Below are 26,398 nucleotides of genomic sequence, written 5' to 3'. Positions count from 1 at the left end.
TTAGCAATTGCAGGTTAAGGGCCTTGCTCAAGGGCCCAACAGAGCAGAGTCCCTATTGGCATTTACGGGATTCGAACCGGCAACCTTTCCGATTGCCAGTGCAGATCCCTAGAGTCAGAGGCAAGCAGTCAGGGCCCTGTGGAGGAACGAGAGATCAACGTTCAAGGGGAGGATCAGTTTCCCACTTTATAGCTGAAGGGTGGTGTGGATCGAGAGAAGCATCCGTAGATATCCAGAAGGTGCCAGTTTTGGGCATGAGGAACACGGGAGAGGCAGCTTGGGATGTCACGGCAGATGCACCAATGGAGGCAGTCGTGGCTAAAGCCGTAGGCAGAAGGGGCCACAGTTGCTGATGTCTCCACCAACTGCAAGACCTGAGAAGGGAAACAATGAAGGAAGATGTGCTGGGCTGAAGGAGAGAGGGAGATAGAGAATGGAGGTGAATGAGGTGAGGGGCAGGACTGCAATGGGCAGGAGGATGGATGACGTGGCTGAGGAAAGAGAGACGTGAAGCACTGATGCCTCATGTCTGGGGGATTTTAAAAAGGAATCCCAACTTTGTTTTTAATAATAATATATATTTTATTTACAGTGCATCCGGAAAGTATTCACAGCGCTTCATCACTTTTTCCACATTTTGTTATGTTACAGCCTTATTCCAAAATGGATTAAATTCATTTTTTTCCTCAGAATTCTACACACAACACCTCATAATGACAACATGAAAAAAGTTTACTTGAGATTTTTGCAAATTTATTAAAAATAAAAACATTGAGAAAGCACATGTCCATAAGTATTCACAGCCTGTGCCATGAAGCTCAAAATTGAGCTCAGGTGCATCCTGTTTCCCCTGATCATCCTTGAGATGTTTCTGCAGCTTCATTGGAGTCCACCTGTGGTAAATTCAGTTGACTGGACATGATTTGGAAAGGCACACACCTGTCTATAGAAGGTCCCACAGTTGACAGTTCATGTCAGAGCACAAACCAAGCATGAAGTCAAAGGAATTGTCTGTAGACCTCCGAGACAGGATTGTCTCGAGGCACAAATCTGGGGAAGGTTACAGAAAAATTTCTGCTGCTTTGAAGGTCCCAATGAGCACAGTGGCCTCCATCATCCATAAGTGGAAGCAATTCGAAACCACCAGGACTCTTCCTAGAGCTGGCCGGCCATCTAAACTGAGCGATCAGGGGAGAAGGGCCTTAGTCACGGAGGTGACCAAGAACCCGATGGTCACTCTGTCAGAGCTCCAGAGGTCCTCTGTGGAGAGAGGAGAACCTTCCAGAAGTACAACCATCTCTGCAGCAATCCACCAATCAGGCCTGTATGGTAGAGTGGCCAGATGGAAGCCACTCCTTAGTAAAAGGCACATGGCAGCCCGCCTGGAGTTTGCCAAAAGGCACCTGAAGGATTCTCTGACCATGAGAAAGAAAATTCTCTGGTCTGATGAGACAAAGATTGAACTCTTTGGTGTGAATGCCAAGTGTCACATTTGGGGAAAACCTGGCACCGCTCATCACCAGGCCATTACCATCCCTACAGTGAAGCATGGTGTTGGCAGCATCATGCTGTGGGGATGTTTTTCAGCGGCAGGAACTGGGAGACTAGTCAGGATAAAGGGAAAGATGACTGCAGCAATGTACAGAGACATCCTGGATGAAAACCTGCTCCAGAGCGCTCTTGACCTCAGACTGGGGCGACGGTTCATCTTTCAGCAGGACAACGACCCTAAGCACACAGCCAAGATATCAAAGGAGAGGCTTCAGGACAACTCTGTGAATGTCCTTGAGTGGCCCAGCCAGAGCCCAGACTTGAATCCGATTGAACATCTCTGGAGAGATCTTAAAATGGCTGTGCACCGACACTTACCATCCAACCTGATGGAGCTTGAGAGGTGCTTCAAAGAGGAATGGGCCAAACTGGCCAAGGATAGGTGTGCCAAGCTTGTGGCATCATATTCAACAAGACTTGAGGCTGGAATTGCTGCCAAAGGGGCATCGACAAAGTATTGAGCAAAGGCTGTGAATACTTATGGACATGGGATTTCTCAGTTTTTTTATTTTTAATAAATTTGCAAAAATCTCAAGTAAACTTTTTTCACGTTGTCATTATGGGGTGTTGTGTGCAGAATTCTGAGGAAAAAAATTAATTGAATCCATTTTGGAATAAGGCTGTAACATAACAAAATGTGGAAAAAGTGATGAAGCGCTGGGAATACTTTCCGGATGCACTGTATATAGCACCTTTCTCATGCTCAAGGTGCTTACCTTCAGTTTTTAAACTATTTATTGCATTCCTTTTTATCCTTCTACGTGCACACCTGGATGTTAATATTTATTGGAGTCTTTCTTTCTTTCTCTTTCTTTCTTAAGAACAAAGAGCACTACACTATTTGCACTCTTTGTTTAACTTTGTTTTGAATTCTCTGAAATAAAAGCACCTGCACTTTACACCCATCCATTGCTGACGTTGTGTGTCCTCACTTGTTGAGGCCCATCCTTGGTTATCTTATTAATGGTGCGGGTTCAAGAGGCTCCCAATAGGGTTATATAGGGAGTGTGGAGCCAAACCACTTAGTCACAGGCCTGGCCAAGCATTTAAATGCTCATCATGACACTGTGTCTCTTCATTGTTTCAGAGTAAAAACGGGCGGGATGATCACAAATTCAAACCGTCATTCAAGTTTAAAGTCAAGGTTCTTGTTATGCATACAAAGTACAATAAATTTTTACTTTTATGTCTCCTCAGAACAGGGACAACAATACCAGCAAAGGAACACATACAAACAAGTACACACAAAATGAAACGTATACATATATACAGACACACACATGTATATGTTGCATGCTATAAATACTTTTTTGTAATGGCACTAAAACTGAATTGGTTTTGTATGAGTGTGTGTTAAGGCTGGGGTGAAAGAGTAGGCAAACCCAAAACAAACTTAGGGAGTTCCACCAACTCTATGATAACACACGTGCTTCATGAACTTTATCTTCAACTGCTTCCTGGTTCTCATCTTTGAACCAACAATAGTTTAATATTTTTCATGCTGTGCTACTGTCGACGTTGGACACTCATATATTGCACTGTTAAATCCACTTGCAAAGCAAACATCACTGATGCAAATTAAATGTAACTTACTTTTTCTTTTTCATTTTTCTTCCAATACATCACATTATACGAAATGTCACTGTAAATATCACTTAATTGCTTGTTCTGCAACTTTACCACTGGATTTGAAATGTATAGAATTATTTTTCCCAAAACGCTTTGGGCTGTAATGTTTGAAGGAGGTCCAATTATTGCTAAAAAAAAAAAAAAGACAAAGAAAAAAGAAATGCAAGTTAGTACAAATAATCAGTGGGCCCACAATACAGTACCCTCATAACAGATCTCATAAACAATACTACAAGTGCCAAACAATGGACATAAAATATATCAGCAAGCAACAGAAGGGCACAAACAAACACTTAGAAGCTTTTGACTTGGCTATATATATATATATAATGGGAATTGTTACATATGCATTATTTTCATTTTAACTTTAAAACTTCAATTAAAACAATATTTGGAATTACCTTTTCTTCAAAATCGCACTGAATTTTGATTCCGTTTGTATTTACATCGTGACAACGCAACGTAGAACTGCCCGTGAGTGAATATCGTTTCTCTCTCTCTAATAAATAAACCGACTTTTTCGAATGTTTGTCCCTGTGATTAGTTAATTGTCATAGCAAAAGCTATGCAGGCTCCTGTCAATCATGGAGAATCCACTGCATCCACCGAACAGGATCATCTCCAGACAGAAGAGCAGCTTCAGCGACAGACTGCTGTCACCGTCCTGCTCCACTAACAGAGTGAGGAGATCGTTCCTCCACCACACTATGAGACTCTTCAGTTCCACCCGGGGGGTAAACATTAACATTATTCAAAGTTATTGTCTGTTATACCTGCATTGTTATCACTCTTTAATTTAATATTGTTTTTTATCAGTATGCTGCTGCTGGAGTATGGGAATTTCCCCTTGGGATTAATAAAGTATCTACAGTATCTATCTATTCTCAAGGGAAACTGTAAACGTTTTAATACGAATGGCGTATCAAGATCTCCTTTTGTGTGTAATGTCATTTGCGGAGTATGTACTACATTGCCTTTCTTGTCGCCTGTTAAAATTTTACATGTTAGAATTGTTTGACCAATACAACTAATCTTGTTCCACTGCATAGTTCATCACACATACATAAACTACACAATAACATTACGATACATCCTTCTTTCAACAGTCATTGGGCCGGTAGAAGACCAGACGGTCTTAACGCTTGTAGTTATTCTATGGGATATTACAAATTGATGTTTTCATCTTCTGTACGATCACCACCAACTGCTTCAGCATAGTCTATTGATATGCATTTAATCAATCTGCCGTGTAACCAATCGATGATTTTTGCGTTAATTCGTTTGACTTCATCGTTTCTGGCTGCCATATTTAGATGAATAGGTGATTCTAAACTGGATCTTCACAAGTGTGTGTGTATGTGTTCATAAGTAAGCCCTTTAATGGATTGGTGTCTATCCAAGTTAAGTGCCGGAATACACCTGATGACGTGGTCTTGTTTGAAAATAGATACAAGTAGGGCGTGACTTAAAGAATCTCATGGCAAAAGTCTCCATCTTGCGGGACTTCCATCCAAAAAGTCTCTTCAAAAAGTCCTGTCTCATCCCAAGATATTTTTATTATAATAGATATACAGATGTCTGTATGCATTTTCTAGTGTATCTCACACTATTGAAGTAAAACATGAATGCTGTCAAAACAAAACAATGCAATTACCAATACACAGATATGACTTATTCCTTTGTCATTTTGTCACGTTACTGTTTCACTTTATTCACATGTCCAGTTGCATGTGTGATGTGTTTTTTAATTAGTGAGATGACTGGCACTGTGTGGAGTCAACAAGAGAGGCAGGTGTATGGTGGAGCCCCTCAGGTTCACTCATTTACATTTTTGTCTGTCCATCTTGTTCTGAACTTTGATTTCATGACATTCATGTCAGACTCACAGAGGTGTGGAGACCCAAACAAAGCAGACATTTTTAGAGCTGCTTGGTGAAGATTCTTCTAGTTATCTGGCTCTATTAAGCTCCAGAACTGCTGAGAATGCTGTTGAGACTTTAACTGCACATTACTTTGAAGGTTTACTAATATATAATATATAAAATCCAATGTCTGCATGTCTGTACATCTGTCTGCTTTTCATGACTACTTAACAGATTTAGATCGGGTTTTTTCTATAATTTGCTGGAACATACCGGTTGATTTTGCGACTTCTCTCTTTTCACTATGTATCATAGTTCACTTGCCGTACCAATTTATTTGCACAAATCTGAGATCCACAGGGCGGGGCAGGGCCTTCCTCACTCACTCACCAGCTTTGGGGTGTTCCTTAACTCTGCTTAACTAGCGAATGAGAGAACAATTGGATTCAACTTTGTTTGATATTTAAAATAAAGTATTACTTAAGCCTTGAGTCCGGATATTCTCTTAAGTGTATGCCACATTGAAAAGACAGATTGCAATTCAGATTGTGGATTGCGATTTTGTGTTAAAAGAATCGTGATATGATTTTTTGGAAAGATCGCCCTCCCCTAATTTGACTAATCAAGTTTTCAAATTTATGTAGGATTCATTAACCCTTTAGCGAGCTACTTGGAAAGGGGTTGCGAGCTACCGGTAGCTCAAGAGCGACGTGTTGGAGACCTCTACCGTAAAGCATTCCAGTGTGGTGTTTGCTGCAGAATGGTCACTAAATAAAAGTTAAAATGGTAGATATAATATATAATAAAGTATATAATTCACATCTTCTTTCAAATATTACACTTTTCCAGAAGTGTTGTAGGCTGTGAAAATTTTCATTTTGTGTAAGAAGCTGCTTCATACCTCCTGTCCTAACATGTACCAGGCAGACTTCATATTGCTGTCACAGAAGGAACCAAAGAAAACTGGTCATATGACAGGACAACGTCAGGATGCAGCGGTCTGCCACATGAGGGTTAATGGAAGTTTGGAGATGTGAAAAGAAAGTGAATCAAAACAAAGGACTGAATCAACCGGTTCAGCTCACAGCTCCAAGAGGATAACTCTTGGAAATCGAAATAGACTTAGAAGGCAGTCATCATCATCATCATCATCATCTCTAAACACACACTTTCTTCTAATTCTTCCATTTGCTGTGTCTTCTAACAATGCTAAAACAGACATGGTAGTTGGAATAGTTTGGCCATTCCGTGTACCATTATATTGTTACAGAATGAAGACTATCAAGTGAATCAAATTTGTAAACAACATTCAATTAATTTTGGTGTATTCGATAAAGCCCACGTCATGGATGTGAATATGAAAAAGAAGGGAAACAACACAGAAACAGTAGCACTGCTTTGACGCTGGGTGCCACCCGTTTGCAAAACTGAGCTGAAAAGTGTGTACGTAAGGTAGGGGGCGCTGCTGTGAAAATGTGTGTGGTTCTACACAAACTTTAGATTTTAAATATCACAGTGAGTGTCGAAACGGGCGTACGCAACATTTTTGTGCATACACACCATTTATACGTGAGGCCCCAGATCATCATGTATTCAAGTCAATCACGCTTTCACAAATAGAACAGTGTTATTTTACCTTTTCAACACAAATTAAAGTGACATGACAAACATCTGTTACTGTCAATGGGTTATTGCTTATGTGTCAAAAACGGGAAGAAAAAAAAAAATCAAGCAAATATTCGTTGTGAACATAATTGTGATGTCATTACTTGCAAGATCAGGATGTGTTATCACTGCTCACATATTTTTGGCGTACAAGCAGTAACTGTGGCTCAGGATTCTTTAGCACTTCAGAAGTCTGAACAGAACGCACAGCCTCAGGGTTTAAAGTCCACCGTCTCTCCGCTGGCTGCTGTCTGCTAATCTGAGGGCTAAGATTGTTTTGCAGGAAGGTTAACTTACTGTCTCTATCTGCAGTAAAATCCTCTGTATACACCCAAGGAGACTCTTCATCTTTGTAGTGAGATTTCACACGGAATATCAAGCTACCAAACGCACTTATAAAGGATGTGAAATCACATTTTGTGTCGTTGATCATTGTGCATACAGGTAGATACTCTTGATTGAAAGACCTGTTTAAAAGAAGCAAATAAAAACACAATTAGTCATGTACATCCTGAACAGTTTGTGGTTCCAGAAAGCTGAACTCATTTATTTCAATGTATGCCTCAACTGTCTCCCCTTCCTGGAGCTTGTGCAGCAGCTTTCCATAAATGAACTATTGTCTGATTTTTGACAATATTTGTGGTCCTCATCGTAGCTTGTTTTTCCCCATTTCTTTTCTCAGTCACACTGCAGTGGCACTTGGTGTCTCAGTCATAATGACCAAGCCATAGCTCATCTTTTAGGCAAAAACTGGATGGCACCACAAGTGACAGGTCTACCGTCACTGTGCAGTGATTTCTCCAACTAAGAGTCCAAAAACAAGACTGTGTTTGTTGTCAGTAATTCAAGCCAAGCACTTGTGAGAAAGTCCTTCAGATTATCTACCAACTCATACACTAAAGTACAGGTGACATTGGCTTAAATACCTGTTAGGCCAATGATGATGTAATGTGTACCTCCCAGGTCGGCACCTGTAATAAGTATACAAGTTTAACATGTCACTGTGCTCTGTGCAAATATTTTAAATCTACTTTTCCTTTCTACTCCCACCTACAGCTAACACAAAGCCAGAATATACAGTGCATCCAGAAAGTATTCACAGCGCTTCATCACTTTTTCCACATTTTGTTATGTTACAGCCTTATTCCAAAATGGATTAAATTCATTTTTTTCCTCAGAATTCTACACACAACACCCCATAATGACAACGTGAAAAAAGTTTACTTGAGGTTTTTGCAAATTTATTAAAAATAAAAAAACTGAGAAATCCCATGTCCATAAGTATTCACAGCCTTTGCTCAATACTTTGTCGATGCTCCTTTGGCAGCAATTCCAGCCTCAAGTCTTGTTGAATATGATGCCACAAGCTTGGCACACCTATCCTTGGCCAGTTTGGCCCATTCCTCTTTGCAGCACCTCTCAAGCTCCATCAGGTTGGATGGGAAGTGTCGGTGCACAGCCATTTTAAGATCTCTCCAGAGATGTTCAATCAGATTCAAGTCTGGGCTCTTGCTGGGCCACTCAAGGACATTCACAGAGTTGTCCTGAAGCCACTCCTTTGATATCTTGGCTGTGTGCTTAGGGTCGTTGTCCTGCTGAAAGATGAACCGTCGCTCCAGTCTGAGGTCAAGAGCGCTCTGGAGCAGGTTTTCATCCAGGATGTCTCTGTACATTGCTGCAGTCATCTTTCCCTTTACCCAGAGATGGTTGTCCTTCTGGAAGGTTCTCCTCTCTCTCTCCACAGAGGACCTCTGGAGCTCTGACAGAGTGACCATCGGGTTCTTGGTCACCTCCCTGACTAAGGCCCTTCTCCCCCGTTCGCTCAGTTTAGATGACCGGCCAGCTATAGGAAGAGTCCTGGTGGTTTTGAACTTCTTCCACTTACAGATGATGGAGGCCACTGTGTTCATTGGGACCTTCAAAGCGGCATAAATTTTTCTGTAACTTTCCCCAGATTTGTGCCTCAAGACAATCCTGTCTCGGAGGTCTACAGACAATTCCTTTGACTTCATGCTTGGTTTGTGCTCTGACATGAACTGTCAACTGTGGGACCTTCTATAGACAGGTGTGTGCCTTTCCAAATCATGTCCAGTCAACTGAATTTACCACAGGTGGACTCCAATGAAGCTGCAGGAACATCTCAAGGATGATCAGGGGAAACAGGATGGACCTGAGCTCAATTTCGAGCTTCATGGCAAAGGCTGTGAATACTTTTGTAAATGTGCTTTCTCAATTTTTTTTATTTTTAATAAATTTGGAAAAATCTCAAGTAAACTTTTTTCACGTTGTCATTATGGGGTGTTGTGTGTAGAATTCTGAGGAAAAAAATGAATTTAATCCATTTTGGAATAAGGCTGTGACATAACAAGATGTGGAAAAAGTGATGAAGCGCTGTGAATACTTTCCGGATACACTGTAAGATCTGCTAGGCAAGCATTAGAAGACAAGGCAGGGACAACTGCGAAATGGGCATTTCTGTGTCAAAGTCAGCATGAAATTCTATCCTCTGTGCCTTGTTTGGAATGGCATGATTCACCTAAGTTACTAGTGCAATAAGAGCTTCTTGTTAAACAATTGGGTTGGAACAAAAACCTGCAGCCACTGCGGCCCTCCAGGAATGACTTTGCCCACCCCTGATATATGTGGTAGGGCTGAGTGGGAGAGGGGCTGACTGCATTTCTGTCACATATAATGTCACACTCTGTCAAAGTGCCCCCACTGTGTGGCCTAAGCCAGTCTCCCTCCATTTACTCATTTGAGAACCACTCACTCACCTGGCCATCTCGGCTGTGTACGTCACTTGCCCAGCTAAGTCAGGGGGCTCCCATTCCAGAATAACCTCAAAGTTAACAGAATTCAGGAACACATTTTGTGGCACTGGCACAGTGTCAACTGCAGCTGTAAGGAGGAGGAAAAGCAATGAAAGTTAATCGAGTCGTTACTGTAATCATCCTATGGATGACGGGAGCCTCACTTGAGCTATTTCTGGAGCCAAAACGACTTCCAAAAATAATAAAGGAAGGGGAGCATAACAAAAAAAAGCAACACACCATTTTTATTAAAAAAACAAGAATGTCTCACTATGAGGTGGGGTTACCTTCTGCCCTAACTCATCTCTCCTTTCTCTCACCTTTTACACCTTTATGGCCTGTCCTGTGGCTGTTCTCCTTCCTGACACATAAAGTCTTGTCACCTACTGTTCTTCTGACTTCAAGCTCAATGAACACTTGCACAGAAAGAGCTTTTAAGCTTCAGTCAGGAGGCATTTTCATGGTCACAACTTTCTTCTTGGAGCTCTGGGGCTGTTGGTGTACAACTCCATAGGTGCCCTTCCAGCCCTGAGTCCCAGCACCAGTCTAAGGTGCCAAGAAATCCTCAGGACACCTGTCCTCTACTATGGGTACCAGGGAGCAACATATCATATAATTAACCGCCCAATATTCCACCAGGAAGAACTTGAACACTCGCTTATCTTACCCTCACTGCCCTTCTTCTGACTTATCACTCTGGCTATTTGTAGTACTGGATCACACTGCACAATTTTTGACAAGATGCTGATAATACCAGCATACTGGGTAGACCACTCCTGAAGGCCATTTACGACCTAGAATAAATGAGTGAGATCCATTGTGTCTTAATTGTAAATGTGTTTTTGTGATCATTTTACTTTTTAAAACAGTAAAAAAATCAACTAACCTGTTAGCCTGTTTGGTTATTAACTGCAAATACTAAATAGGAACCCTGGACAAGCTGTAATCTAGCAAGTAAAACCAATCAAAAGATTAAAAAAATTACCAGGAGTGTCATTTTGAAAGCAGACTGGTTCACTTGTCTGGCCAATCTTAGCCATAGCAGGGATTTCAATGTTAACTTGAATGCAATAAATAGCCCAGGCTTCCACATCTTCAAGAACCACATGCGTGGTGGGGCTCTCCACATTATTCATCTAAAGCAACACACACAAATGAGATATAACGTAAGATAAACACTTTATGTGAAAAGTTTAACCAAAAATAGAGACTGACTGATAATTACATGAAGATAAACAGCACAAGCATACAGAGCCAGACTTAAAGAAACTCTGGGGGTTTTCCAGTACACGGTCACAGCTAAAGCCGCCACCACCACCACCATCACTTACGTCTAGAGTACATTTTGATACAAAGAATGAAGCTCCAAGTGCTTTGCAAGATGTCAAAGTGAAAGTAACAAGAAAAGAAAAAACAAATAAGATTAGGCAAGAATAATACTGAATAAGTAATAAACCAAAAAGTAAATCAATACATTCAATCGTATAAAACACACATATAAATCAGTAGAATTAGTAGCACCCTTATATACAATATCCATCCATCCATCCATTTTCCAACCCGCTGAATCATATTGCAAATCTCTAAAAATGAGTCCACTGATGAGGTCAGACAGCCAGGATGACAGAAAAAACAAACAAATCCACCACAACAACGTCACAGAATTGATTCACATACTGTAATTATTATTATGTAGGCTTGAACACCTTTAATAATTCAATGACAAACCAAACTCTGCCAATAGGAAACAAATCCTTGAAGGTGAAAATCCTTGTCACTCCGGCTCATTAGTTAATAGTAGGCTGGCAAAAGTTAAAGGATGTTGCACTGCACTAGAAGTGGGCAGTAAATCCGCACTATGGTACAGAACTGTAAATTCACTTTTCACAGCATACCAGTATGATGCATTTGTATAAACTTTTCAGACTGAAACTTGATAAGTAACAAATGTAACACTGATGAATGTAATTAACACAGAAGCGTCTCTTATCCATCGAAATACCAGTTAACACCCTGCTACTCAGAAAGACTCAAGTACAGATGTTCACCATCCGGAACCAATAAAAGTTTATACAGTAGTCCCCCGCGAAGAAGCGGTTCAGAGTTCGTGGCCTCAGTTGTTTGCGGATTTTTCCTTAGAACCTAACTAATAATTGTTAGCGGACACCACAAAATCCTCTGCAATTTTTTTATGGCTTTTTTAGTGGCAATACTTTACTGTAGAGAGAGCACAAAGCAACTGTAGAGGAAAACACTGCTGGTGAAAGGAGCCAATCTGAAAGCGTTATTCATTTCTCCTTGCTGCTGATTGGCTGCTGCCCTGTGATGCATCTCCAGCAGATGTAGCCCAGCATTCCCACATCATAACAGTTTACCGTGTGTAGCTGGGGGCATGTAGCAAACCTTCTTGTGGTGCCCCCGTTAATCTGCTGTACCAGACAGAGACCAATTGCTACACTACACAGTCCACTGCACTCATCCAGGGGTGGTAAAAGGATAAACCCTCGGCCCCGAACATGTCCAAGTTTAGAGTTGTTACCTTCAATGCTGAAGGCATGTCTGCAAACAAAGCGCAACTCTTTAAATCACTTAAAGCTGACGATATATGCCTGCAGGAGACCCATAAGACCTCTGCAACTCCAAAAATACCAGGAATGGACCTTGTTATCTTCCATCCAAGCTCGGTTCACAGAAGTGCGATATACTGTATGTCCAGGACAAATCCACCATCCTGACAAGCAGAGATTTTTACAAACAAGGGGATTGAGATCCTGTCTGTGGAAATGGAACATCTGAACATCAGCTCGGTGTACAAGCCACCTCCAACCCCATTTAACTGGCCCCAGGAAGTCCAGCTTGAACCAAAAGCTCACCTCATAGTAGGTGACTTTAACAGTCACAATACCATCTGGGGATACAGTCAAACCAATAAAGATGGTGAAGCTGTGGAAGAATGGGCACTAGCTAATAACCTCACAATTCTCTACAATGCTAAAGACAAGCCATCCTTCCAAAGTGCTCGCTGGAAACGAGGGTACACTCCAAACCAAGTTTTTGCCTCATCAAGACACTACCCAAAATTCGAAAAGTCCACCACAAATCTCATCCCTAAATCCTAACACCGACCGATCCTAATTGACATCAAGCCCATAATAAGACCTAGAGAGACACAATCAAAACCAAGGTTTAACTTTTGGAAAGACAAATGGGAGAAATTTACAGCAGACCTGGAAGCTGACATCTTAAATATCAGACCCGTCCCACAGTGCTATGCAGAGTTCCAGCATACTGTATGGGAGTGCTCTAAAGGTAACATCCCAAGGGGCTGTAGGAAAGAGTACACCTTAGGGCTCGTTTATTTGATGCGTCTTCTGAGCAGGTCCTCAGAAATTAACGTGACGCATGCGCGAGTTGCGGTACCAGCAAAAAGTTGGGGGGCGCACTCTGAGAGTCTCTGTTTACTGTCTATATGTGACAGAAAGCTGCTTTGCAGATCCTACGAGATCGGTGTGCGCGCTTCGATATTTGATAAATGGTTCGATGTGGTGAAGCAAAATGTCGACACACAGATGTATTCGTGGTGCTTTTATAGTCGAGCGTCGCATATTCCCAATCGTAATGACACGATACGTTTTAAAAGTCTCACATACCGTCTTCTATGCTATCTTTTTTTCTAGGGCTTCCTCTAGTCCTGACAGCAGCGAATCGCCAGCAATAGATCGCCACACTGAGCACATTAAATGTATGATATTCCAACTCTCTGCACATTTAGAATCCTTAGATTTATACTTGATATCACTTTCATGATGAAAAGCATTAAAGTATGTATATTACATTTTACAGATAAATCGGTAATTTCGTTTAAATAATGAATACTGTTAATAATTACACACTTGGGGGTGACACGGTGGCAGAGCGTTAGCGCTGCTGTCTTGCAGGGAGTCACGTCGCTGATATTCCCTGCCCGGAGTTTCCATGTTTTCCTGCTGGGTTTCCTCAGTGTGCTCCATTTTCCTTCCAAAGATATGCAGATTTGGGGATTTGGTGCCACTAAAATGATGCCAGTGTATGTGTGTGTTTGTATTCACCTTGCGATGAGCCGAGGCCTCGTCCAGGGATTGTTTCTCACTTGTGCCCAATGCTTGCTGGAATGGACACATCCCTGGATTTAATCAATAAACATCCTTTTCAGAGATATTGCGGTAAGGTGTCATCGGAATTTAATGGGTGTTCCAGGCAATTCACAACACAGCGAAGCCGAACATGTTCTCACCGTGTTAATATCTCGCACTGCCACCTGGCGGATTCCTCCAGATGTACACAAAGTACGAGCACAGGTATAAACACTACAACACTTGCGTAGCAGGAGTGTCTGGTGCAGCATGCGTCGCGTGAAGTATAAACCTGGCCTTAGGCTTCAGCGAAGGCTCTTTACAGAGATTACATTCAAGCATATAATGAGGACCCCTTTGCTGAGAATACAATAGAGCTCAGGGAAACCCTAATGACCTTGTTAAGTGGGGAAAAGAAAGATCATTGGAAGGAAGCCATAATGACTAGTAATGACTCATATGACTAGTAATAGCAAAATGGCTTGGGCTACAATTAGGAAACTAAATTCTGAAAAGAAATCTCCCAAACGTACGGCAGCTGTAACACCTAATGAGATGGCACACCAGTTGTTACTCAACGGGAAACCACCAAGTAAGGGAAAAGGTTCTCTCAAGAAAATTAAAAAAAGACATGGGTCAAGTCATGAACACCAGTGACAACCACTTTGATCCACAGAAGAACTGAATAACGCTTTAAAACAACTGAAGCCTGGTAAAGCTGCTGGATTAGATGGGATTACAACAGAGATCATACAGCACTTTGGTGATAAAACTAAACAGTGGCTTCTCTAATAATAATAATAATAATAATAATTCATTACATTTATATAATGCTTTTCTCAGTACTCAAAGCGCTATCCACACAGGGAGGAAACAGGAAGCAAACCCACAATCTTCCACAGTCTCCTTACTGCAAAGCAGCAGCACTACCACTGCGCCACCTCTCTCATTGTTTAACATCGGTGCCACATCATATCGCACCCCGAAGATCTGGAGAAGAGCAAAAGTTGTGGCCCTACTGAAACCTGAAAAAAACCCAGAAGATCCAAAAAGTTACCGCCCAATTTCAGTTATGCATCTTATATAAGGTATATGAAAGGATGATACTGGCATGCATATCCCAACCATCGAGGATCAAATGTCACCAGACCAAGTGGGCTTTCACCCCGGTCGATCCTGTTGTGGCCAAGTCTTGAACCTAACTCAATACATTGAAGATGGGTTTGAGCAGAAACTAATTACAGGGGCAGTGTTTGTAGACCTTTCAGCTGCCTATGATACAGTGAACCATGGAGCACTTCTTCTGAAATTTGCTAGAACCATACAAAACAGTCCATTGGTTCATATAATCAAGTCACTACTGGTCAACAGAAGGTTCTACATAGAAATGGAAGGTAAAAAGAGTCGCTGGAGGAATCACAAAAACGGACTTCCTCAAGGTTCAGTGCTGGCTCCTGTTCTGTTCAATATCCATACCAACGACCAGCCTGTGCTCACCAACATTAGGAGGTTCATTTACGCAGATGATCTCTGCTTAGCCTCCCAATCTGTTTCCTTCCAAGATTTCCAAAAGAGACTTACCAATGCCCTCAACAACCTCTCAGAGTATTACACTAAATGGTTCCTTAATGCCAACCCAGGAAAGACACAGGTCTGTACCTTCCATCTTAACAATAGACAAGCAAACACAACTCTAGAGATCAGGTGGAATAACGAAGTACTGAAGAACACCAAACATCCTGTTTACTTAGGCGTCTCCCTGGACAGGACACTCTCTTTTAAAGAACATATTTTTAAACTCTGTGGCATGCGGCTGGGGGTTGTACCCAGCCGGGGCGCCCAGGAGGACTGGAGGGGCGACCACCCTGGTTGCTTTGGGGGCCATGGGTACAGAGCTTTGAAGCTCAACCCTGTAGGGGCCCGTGGTCACCGCCAGAGGGCACCCGGATGCCTTGGCAGCCCTGGACCTCAGCACTTCCGCCACACCACGAAGTGCTGGGGGGAAGAGGAGCAGGGACACCCGGAGTGGTTTCGGGGATACAGCCGGCACTTCTGCCACACTGGGGCGTGTCGGTGGAAGATTGCTGCAGCACACCTGGAGCACATCCGGGGGATAATAAAAGGGGCCGCCTCCCTTCATTGAGGGATGGAGTCGGGTGAGGAGAAGGACTGAGCTTGGTGGTAGAGGAGTGGAGTTGGCCTGAAGAGAAGAAAGGCAGAGAGTATGAGAGGCCTGGACTTTGGGGAAGTCTTGGGGATTTGTTGTGTGTGCACTTATTGACATTTGTAAATAGAACTGAAAATAAATGTGTGGTGGTGAATTTACCATGTCTACCTGTCTGTGTCCGGGGCCCGTTCCACAACTCAAAAAGAAAATATCCAGCAGGCATAATCTCTTTAGAAAACTAGCAAACACATCCTGGAGAGCAGACCCTAAGACCCTGTGATCAACGGCCATAGCACTCTGTTATTCAACAGCAGAGTATTGTGCACCAGTGTGGGCTAGGTCAACCCATGCCAACAGGGTTGACCCTGAGCTAAATAGTGCATGCTGAATCATCACCGGCACATTGTGAACAATGTGCCTTCCTGCTTTATACAGGCTGGATGGGATGGCACCTCCCCATATACAACGAGAAAGTAGTTCAAGAGTAGAAAGGTTCAAGCGACTGATGGACTCCAGACATCCACTTCACCATCACCAGGAGGTAAATCGCCGACTACACAGCGGAACCCCTTAATCCAAAGCAGTCCACAAAACATAGGCCGACTGTAGCCTTCCCAATGAAGCTCTTCCTACACCTCAAGAGCAACTACCCAATGGAACATCCCTCGTTAGGAAAGAGTGGGTCACGCTTAACTGAGCTAGGTCAAAGGTGGGCAAAACAAGAGACAACCTATTTAGATGGGGTCTCACAACAAGCACTGAATGTCCCTGTGGTGAGCCCACCCAAACAATGAACCACATTCTCCATGAATGTTCCCGAGGCCCTATATGTACCGATGAAGATCTTAAGGATGCTAATGATGCTGCTCTTACCTGGATATGGCAGTGGAGTAATAAGATAGGATGATAAGATATGATGACCATGTGTAGCTCTCATGAGTGTTTCGCCGAGTGTTCTCGTGTTTTTCGTTTTGTTCTTCTTAAAGCCCTAAGATGTCAGCCCAAAAGCCCTGTACCTTCTAAGGCTTCTGGCAATGAACCGAAGCACCAGAAGATACAACTCCTCCTGAAGTGTCTGAAGAAGAGGCGCCACCTGAGGAGCTGTAAATCCTCTGCTTCGCTGTGCAGTCATTATCTTCATTACATACCTTCATCGTACTGCACAGTTAATTCACTATCATCTTCAATCAATATCATTCATTATTGGTGAGTGCCCATACATTTTACTGTATTTTTATTAAATTATTACATATTTACCCTACTTATACCAAAGAAAACGACAGCGCATACCAAAGAAAACGTGCTTGCACGAATTACAGTACATATAGGGGTAACATCGGTATTTGACACTCTAGCGCTGCGGGAGACATGGCAGTACAGTACTGTACAGTATACGGGTTTACATTTACATTCTTTTTTAGGGTAATGTATTTAATTTAATTTCAAACTCAGCTTAAGTGTTTTGGAGGCATATTTAGAATTTAAACTATAAAAATAAGCATTTACAGGCAGTTTTATGACCACATCCAAAATTTGTGGTTTTTCACAATTCACGCAAATTGTGCTCTAGAAACGTAACCCCCACAAATTTTGGGGGTCGTGGGGCCTTCCTCACTCACACACCAGCCTGTGTTCGAGTCGGTCTAACCTCTGTGTTTTGGAGTTTACCTTGTCTCCACTTAGCTAGTGATGTTGATTTATTTATTGATTTTTAAAGTTTGTCCTGTTTCACTACTACGCGGGTGGACAGCTAGCACTGTACATTTCAGTCAAAACACTCTTTAGCGCTCTCCATCTTGAACTATGTAACAGGATTTTCTGTCCTTCCTCCCTGCTTAAGGCCATGTCAGTCAGATTAAGAGATTTGTTCCAGAAATTTCACTCACAGACTTCATTTTCATAATCTTAGCGAGTCGTGGCAGTTGCTGTGTGCTCTCGTGACAACAGTCATGTAGTATGAAATACCCAGAGACACAGACTGACCTGTCTGTGACTCACAACAACAACGTTGATTTTGTCTTAAGTCGTAAAGTCACTATCTGTGTATGTAAGACCTAACAACCAATTAAAGCTCACATAAAAGCACAATGCTTGTAATGCCATGACCTGGAAAATTAAAGAGAGGCCCATGAGGAATAACGAACGGTGGTGTTTAAGACCTGGAAAAATCAAACACTGGCTTGTCTGTCTAATGTCTCATGTTTTACATAACACAACAGAATGGACAAAGAAAAAAATGTTGATGGCAAAAAGTGAAACAATTGAAAGAGAAGAGGCTGAAATTGAAAGTCAACTTGGAAGAGCAAGGCCTCAAGGTAAACGCAGTCAAGACCAAGGTTAAGGGGCAGGAGGCATGGTAGAGGGGGGTGCACTGCTGTGCAGCGAGTGGGGTAGGGGTATTTGGCGAAAACCAAAGCACATGTTGGCGGAAGTGGGTGCATCAAAGATAAAGAGGTTTGAAGGGGAGTCTGCAGGAGGTACGTGCTACCTTTGTTTGTAAGGACTGTGTATGAGTGAAGTGAGAAGAATGCTGATGTAGTCACTGGAGACATCAGCAATGAATTAGTTTATGGGAATGTAGAGAACTTCTACTACTTGGGAGAAATGTTGAGGGCAGATGAAGGTGCAGGTACAGCAGTGACAGCCTTGGTAAGAGGGACATGGAAGAAATTCCAGAAGCTGGCCACCATTCTCACTTTTACAGAGGTGTCTTTCTGGCAATGTAGGTTAAAGTTTATGAAAACTGTATGAGAAGCAGGCATGGAGACATGGCTGATAAGAACAGAGAAGAGAATGATCATACAGAATCATGGAGTTTCAAGGAGTGAAATGACGACAGAAAAGACTTGGCAGTGTGGAATCTCTTTAAGAGATATCACGATTTGGGCATGTGGAGCAAAAGGAAGAGAAGGAGTAGATGAATTCTGGAGAGAATGAAGCCAAGAGGTAAGCCAAGGACGACGTAGTTGGAGGCAGCGTCAGATGATGTGAAAAGACTGACTCTCATCCCAACGGATAACCCAGGACCTTGGAGAGCAGAGTAAAAAGATTTGAGGGGCAGCCACCTAGAAAATGCCCATTTAACCAGTGATAACTGGCACAGGAGGAGATTATCTCAAGTCTAATAAATCTGATTTAAGACTAACAATGCGTCCATGATGGGTCTGTACGTGTTCATAGACACTGTGCATTACATTGTTCCCACTTTGTAGTCAGTGACCTTCAGTGGCCGATACTGGTGACCGTCCTGACAGTATGACAAAGAAATTGCAATTAATAATATCTGCATTTGATCAGCAGTTTCCCAAGAATGAACTTCATGGTATCAAGTCACCTTTGTTCCCCATGCAGATGTTCTTAATATGCCATCTTTCATGACATTCACCATTACAAAGCGATTAAAACAGTAAAATGTCTCCTCAATGCCTATTTGCTTTAGACAAATGTTATGATAAGGCTGATCTCACTCCCTAAACATGCTGGTGAACCTGTTTTTATCAATTTAGTAAAGCCGATGCACGCAACTTACCTTTCCCATGTCATCTTTCTTCCAATATGTCACATTATATAAAATGCCATTGTAAATATCACTTAATGTCACGTCATTCAGTTTCAACACTGGATCTGAAATGTTTACATTAATCTTTCCCAAAATACTTTGGCCTGAAATATTGGATGGAGGCCCAATTTTTGCTAAAGAAAGAAAAACAAAGAGAAAAGAAAGACGGGTAAGTACAAATCATCAGTGCCAAGGTCTGCCAACACTGTTCACAAGTGTCCCTGGCTTATGTTCATTTTACAGGCCATCTTAACTAACTAAGACAAAGACCATCTTAACAACCAAACCAAAAAGGAAAATCACGAGCAGGCAATTAACAGAAACAGTTTTAATGTGAAGAGATGCAACTTTTTTTAACTAATGTACTGTTTTGTAATTTATGAAACCTTTGTAACAGATTTTATAAGGAATATTACACTGGAAATAAATATTATCTAGACTTTTGACTTGACTTCAAAAACGAAAAAAAAACACAAAATGTAATAAAATTGGAGTGTCCTCCGGGGGGTTCCACAGATGAAAGTATGATGAGACTCCCAAGATTCTTAAGGCAGGACTAAGCAAAGGCCGTCACAGTGCTCACTGCGCTCATCTAATTTAGACATAGGGCAGGGAAGAATCGACTCTCAGATGCATCACGATCCTCTCGTGAATGAACCCACATCCATGACTTACAAACGGGCTTGAAAACTGAATCGGAAAATAAGCACGGTCCAAAATATTTCAGCCAAAAAAAAAAACAATGGTATTGTATATCGTCACACCAACATTTGAAAACATGGACGATACCATCGCCCCTGAAGAGATGATTGTGAATTACAAAGCTTAATTATCTGCTCTACCCACATACATTTATTGGTGCGCAGCCATTTTAGCTTGAGATGCAGAAGTTCTGTTGTCTCACAGATTGATGAGACTCAGCACAAGTAGTGCTAATGTAATTACAATCATTCTAATGTGGTGATTCATTCCGAAGTACATTATAAATTTCTATAAATCACAATGTCATATTGGGACAGAAGTCTAAAATAAAATTTGCCTCATCATAAAATAGATTTGAATAAATGTCTGCCAACAGAGCGACAGACACTTGGAATAAGCTACCAAGTAGTGTGGTAGACAGTAAGACGTTGGGGACTTTCAAAACTCGACTTGATGTTTTTTTGGAAGAAAATTAGTGGATAGGACTGGTGAGCTTTGTTGGGCTGAATGGTCTGTTCTCATCTAGAGTGTTCTAATGTTCTAACAGGAAACTAGAAATTCCTACTTAAATTTACCAACTCAATGATGGCTTCCCCAGTCATTCTTTATTTGCCTTCTTCTAAACAAATCATATATATATATATATATATAAAAATACTTTTTAAAAACCTTGCTTATATTAATTAAAAAGTGTACTAAAAAGTAAAGAATAAATCTCTCATACATCACTCGTAAAATAAAAGGTGGGTGCTTTTGCTAAGAAGTGTTTTTTGAATGTTGATTAAATGTTTTTATTTTATGAGTGATGTATGAGAGACTTTTTTTTTTTTTTTTTTTTTTACTTTTAGTACACTTTTTAACTTAATATAAGCGTGGTTTTTAAAAAGTATTTTTTATATATATTTTATTTTCAACTTTTTAGTCTTGGGTTTGTTTTAGTTCTATTCGTTACTAGCGCTATCTATTGGTGAAATCTTGAACTATTCTTCATATGAAAATTTCATTTCTTAATTAACCAATTAGTGAAACTGATTATTGATTCATGTATTGTCATCGGAAGTGAGTAAGTGTGCAAAATTTCAGGTCATTTGGACAATAGGAAGTGGGTTAAATATCGATTACAAGATTTGTACCAGACAACTAACAGATGAAGTTACAATAAAGCATGGTAATAATACTAATAAAAAGTGACTTGCTTGGCTATAGCACATATTTTGCCTTTCTTATAATGCATGAAAATAACAATGAAAAAGTGAAACACTGAGTATAGTTTATTATTACAAGCTTGCGTCTAGGATGTGCATGTAGGCGGACAATGGCACTGCTTTGATCTACGGTGTAATAAATTTGAAATAAGCCGATTATCTTGAGTATGCAGTACAATCACAGTCCAGTTTGTCCACAAGCAGTGCTAGAACTGGAACCAAATTGCTGGCAGTACTCCGTTTAGTGTCATGTTCTTTTTCCCAGTTCATTACTGATTTTATATGATACAGTGTGATTTTTTTTGGGGGGGGGGGGGGGGGTCTCCTTGTATATTAGTAGAGTATATGATATGGAATGGAGAAGGGGTCCACTTGAAGTTTCGAGCGCTGCTGGTAACGGCCCACTTCAAGCACTGCCCACAAAACTAAACAAGCACCAAGCACTACACTGCCACCCTCCTTGTCCAGTGCTAGAATCGCACTGCATAGGCTATGTACAAATATAACATCATAATTATTGGCTCCAGCTGCCCTGTGACCCTGTATATGGTAAGCAGGTTAGGAAAACAGATGATGAATGAAAGAAACTGTAACATGGCTGTCAAGCTGCATAAGCCTGAGGATCAGTCACCCACTTTATGGACCGACATTCTGTCACACAAATGAAGAGCCTCAGGAGACACTTTAAAATGGACAAACCTGCCAAACATCGCAAAAGAATTACAATTTGTGCAACCACACAGAGTGATCATTTTAAGGATTGTGAGCCACCTAAAAGGGCAATGTAAACAGTGAAAAACCTTGGGAGTCTGCAAGCACAGCAGCAGCGTGGTGCTACAAAAATACCAGTGCTCTTCCCATTCAAACTGTGTGTGTGACGCACTGATCAGGCTGCCCACCCTCAACTAAACTCACCCCATTAGCCAAACTAGCCAAGCACAGGAATCTCACATGTCTCCTGTGGCGGATAGAAGTGCCAGACAGCTTCCTTCTGATGGCGCCTGGAGGAAATTTCTGCAAATGTTTGGAGCCAATCAACAATGTTCATTTACTTCAGTGATGTATCCAGCCAATCAGTAGACTTTGGGGAAGTTTTTTTTCAACTTTACTTTTGGGACACAAAATTCAAGGTTAGCTCAAACAAATAAATACTAAGTAGGCACTGTATACATGTACAATAATTGGGCAACACTTTAGTTTAGGTACTGTAAAAATGCACCTTTCACTCATTTACTATAATGTAACAAGGCCTTAACACACACCTGCATGGGTCTTCATCACATTTACAAATCATCCGTACAGTAATCCCTCACTATATCGCGCTTCGACTTTCGCGGCTTCACTCTATCGCGGATTTTATATGTAAGCATAGTTAAATATATATTGCGGATTTTTTGCTGGTTCGCGGATTTCTGCGGACAATGGGTCTTTTAATTTCTGGTACATGCTTCCTCAGTTGATTTGCCCAGTTGATTTCATACAAGGGACACTACTGGCAGATGGCTGAGAAGCTACCCAGCTTACTTTTCTCTCTCTCTCTTGCTCTGACATTCTCTGCTCCTGACGGAGGGGGTGTGAGCAAGAGGGCTGTTCGCACACCTAGACGATACGGGCGCTCGTCTAAAAATGCTGAAAGATTACCTTCACATTGCTACCTTCTGTGCAGCTGCTTCCTGAAGCGACATGCTGCACGGTGCTTCGCATACTTAAAAGCTCAAAGGGCATGTATTGATTTTTGATTGTTTGTTTATCTCTGTCTCTCTCTGCTCCTGATGGAGGGGGTGTGAGCTGCCGCCTTCAACAGCTTTGTGCCGCAGTGCTTCGCATACTTAAAGCCAAACAGCCCTATTGATTTGTTTGCTTTCCTCTGTCTCTCTGACAGTCTGTGCTCCTGACGCGCACTCCTTTGAAGAGGAAGATATGTTTGCATTCTTTTAATTGTGAGACGGAACTGTCATCTCTGTCTTGTCATGGAGCACAGTTTAAACTTTTGAAAAAGAGACAACTGTTTGTTTGCAGTGTTTGAATAACGTTCCTGTCTCTCTACAACCTCCTGTGTTTCTGCGCAAATCTGTGACCCAAGCATGACAATATAAAAATAACCATATAAACATATGGTTTCTACTTCGCGGATTTTCACCTTTCGCGGGGGGTTCTGGAACGTAACCCCTGCAATCGAGGAGGGATTACTGTAAAGTGTTTATTCTTATCTGCAATGTGACACACTCATAAAACTTCACTTTGGAGTGGTCTGAGGTGGCTGAACCGTGACATACTTCTCTTGATATTCCATATTTAGTGTAAGACCTGTGAACCCTTCATATCAACAAGTCATTTTTACCGTCATGCTGATACGCCACACTGCACAGAGATGAACAACTGATCTACTGAGGCTTTGTAAGTGTTATGAAGACCAAATGAAGCCTCAGCCGAGGTCTTGTTATATAAGAGTAAAAGAGGAATTGAGGCATTTTTGCAGTACCTAAAAAGTGTTACCAATAATTGCAGGCATACATACAAATATAACCCGTTTCACATAACACAGCTGGCATCGGTACCAACCAATGGCATCAGGCCCAGCATATGAGCCTCTCTTTCTCATGAGGACAAAAAACACAACAACAAAAAAGAGCGAATTCACTTGTGCTCAGGAAATCAAATCACATACAGAGATGGCAATTAACGAACAGCAGTGCCCTGTGCTGAGCAGATAAATGCCAAGGATGATCAAAGCCCCTTAAATCTACAGTAAAATTCTATTTTGACAAAAGGGAAATTTATTTCTGATGGGACTACAAATTAAGAGTTTTAAGTGGGACATTAGAATTAAAATACAATTGACTGGTAACCTTTTATCACCTTTAAATTCCTCAAGGTGAGCTGAAGATCTATTCACTGGTGTTTTACAATATGAAGACAAGCTCAACAACTGAACGTGTTACAAGAGGACTGTAATGATGCAGTCACTCACACTGAAGACGAGCTTACTGGGCTACAAGTGCAACTCCACAAGCTTAGGTTGTCACTTTCAAAAGGTCTAACATTTGACCCCTAAGGCCGACCACTTGTTGCAGTGCAGTAAAATGTATGAAAAGTCAGTTTTCATGTGTGACTATATTGTTAAAAGGTGGAGTGGCCTAGCAAGATACGACAAAATATAAAAATGACTTGCATTTGTGACCTCTTTGGAATTTTATGGATTTTTTGCATTTTATTACCAGCTTTGATTTGCTCTTTTCTCTTTTACTCTTCTGACTTTGAATACAACAGCATTAATTTCTGTCACTTGCAGAACTTCTCAAGATGATTCTGCACTTATGGGGGTTTATCGATAAGGGGAGAAGACAGAGGAGAAGAGTTGGCAGAGAGCTTTGAGAATTGCCTGCATCTCAGCATTAACAAATCAAGGAACTGCTTATGGACTTTCACCACGCCAAAGAGCCTATATGTCCAGTCACCATTCAAGGAGTGGATATAAAGGTGGTGCGCTCCTATAAGTACATGGGGGGGGTCCACATTAATGGCAGGCTGGACTGCTTTCATAACACAGAGGAGGTACAAAAAAGAATAGAGTGGGCCCTTTATCCTTACAAGACTGTGTTCTTTTAATGTGGTAAGGGACATCCAGTATGGTGTGCTGGGCTGGCAACATCACTTCAAGAGGGGCCTACCAAACCAACAAGCGAATTATAAAGAGCAGGCTTAGTTATGGGACACACTCTGGATTCCCTAGAGGTCGTTGAAAAGGAAAGAATTAAAATCATTTTAAAAAGTTCTTGAAAAGATGGTTGTTCCCAGCTTCAATCCCATCTTTCAAACAATAACCTTTTTGAAAAGTTTCAATCTGGTTTTCGTCCTAAACACAGCACAGAAATTGTCCTGGTCAAAATCACAAATGATCTTCACCGGGCAGCTGACATGGGACTTTTATCAATTCTTGTGCTTCTTGACCTCAGCTCTGCATTTGACACCATATCTCATCAGATACTTTTTGAAATGACTCGCTAGTTTTGAAGTCTGTGGTTTTCTTCCTACCTGATCGATAGAAGGCAATTTGTTCAAGTAAAGGGCTTTAAATCTGAGAATGCAGTTGTTACTCAGGGTTCTATTTTGGGCCGCTTCTTTTTCTCATTTACATCTTTCCAATAGGTAATATCCATCAGCACCAGGATATTAAATTTCATCGTTACGCTGATGACGCACAGTTTTATGTATCCACTAAATACACTGTTAACAATACAGTAATCCCTCCTCCATCACGGGGGTTGCGTTCCAGAGCCACCCGCGAAATAAGAAAATCCGCGAAGTAGAAACCATATGTTTATATGGTTATTTTTATATTGTCATGCTTGGGTCACAGATTTGCGCAGAAACACAGGAGGTTGTAGAGAGACAGGAACGTTATTCAAACACTGCAAACAAACATTTGTCTCTTTTTCAAAAGTTTAAACTGTGCTCCATGACAAGACAGAGATGACAGTTCTGTCTCACAATTAAAAGAATGCAAACATATCTTCCTCTTCAAAGGAGTGCGTGTCAGGAGCACAGAATGTCACATAGATAGAGAAAACAATCTCTAGCAAACAAATCAATAGGGCTGTTTGGCTTTTAAGTATGCGAAGCACCGCGGCACAAAGCTGTTGAAGGCGGCAGCTCACACCCCCTCCGTCAGGAGCAGAGAGAGAGAGAGAGAGTTTGTTTTTCAGTCAAAAATCAATACGTGCCCTTCGAGCTTTTAAGTATGCGAAGCACCGTGCAGCATGTCATTTCAGGAAGCAGCTGCACAAAAGATAGCAACGTGAAGATAATCTTTCAGCATTTTTAGACGAGCGTCCGTATCGTCTAGGTGTGCGAACAGCCCCCCTGCTCAATCCCCCTACGTCAGGATCAGAGAAACTCAGCGCAAGAGAGAGAGAAAGTAAGTTGGGTAGCTTCTCAGCCATCTGCCAATAGCGTCCCTTGTATGAAATCAACTGGGCAAACCAACTGAGGAAGCATGTACCAGAAATTAAAAGACCCATTGTCCGCAGAAATCCGCGAACCAGCAAAAAATCCGTGATATATATTTAAATATGCTTACATATAAAATCCGCGATGGAGTGAAGCCGCGAAAGGCGAAGCGCGATATAGCGAGGG

The 26,398-nt window shown here is 41.5% G+C and overlaps 1 protein-coding gene across 1 annotated transcript in view; it reads right to left on the bottom strand.

The window, feature by feature from the left end:
• LOC114641455 (interferon alpha/beta receptor 1-like) overlaps nt 1-26,398 on the bottom strand; it is a 100,668-nt gene that overhangs the window by 21,549 nt on the left and 52,721 nt on the right. Inside the window, exons 8-12 of the mRNA XM_028790485.2 lie at nt 19,326-19,489; nt 10,503-10,653; nt 9,482-9,605; nt 7,005-7,174; nt 3,145-3,308 (exon numbers count right to left, since the gene is read on the bottom strand). Of these exons, the coding sequence (XP_028646318.2) occupies nt 3,145-3,308; nt 7,005-7,174; nt 9,482-9,605; nt 10,503-10,653; nt 19,326-19,489 (773 nt within the window). The remainder of the gene's footprint in view (nt 1-3,144; nt 3,309-7,004; nt 7,175-9,481; nt 9,606-10,502; nt 10,654-19,325; nt 19,490-26,398) is intronic.

The sequence above is a fragment of the Erpetoichthys calabaricus genome, chromosome 4 (genome assembly GCF_900747795.2).
Source record: "Erpetoichthys calabaricus chromosome 4, fErpCal1.3, whole genome shotgun sequence".
Taxonomy (NCBI): domain Eukaryota; kingdom Metazoa; phylum Chordata; class Cladistia; order Polypteriformes; family Polypteridae; genus Erpetoichthys; species Erpetoichthys calabaricus.
Note: the sequence above shows the minus strand (reverse complement) of the source record. Positions and strands in the feature narration are given on the sequence as shown.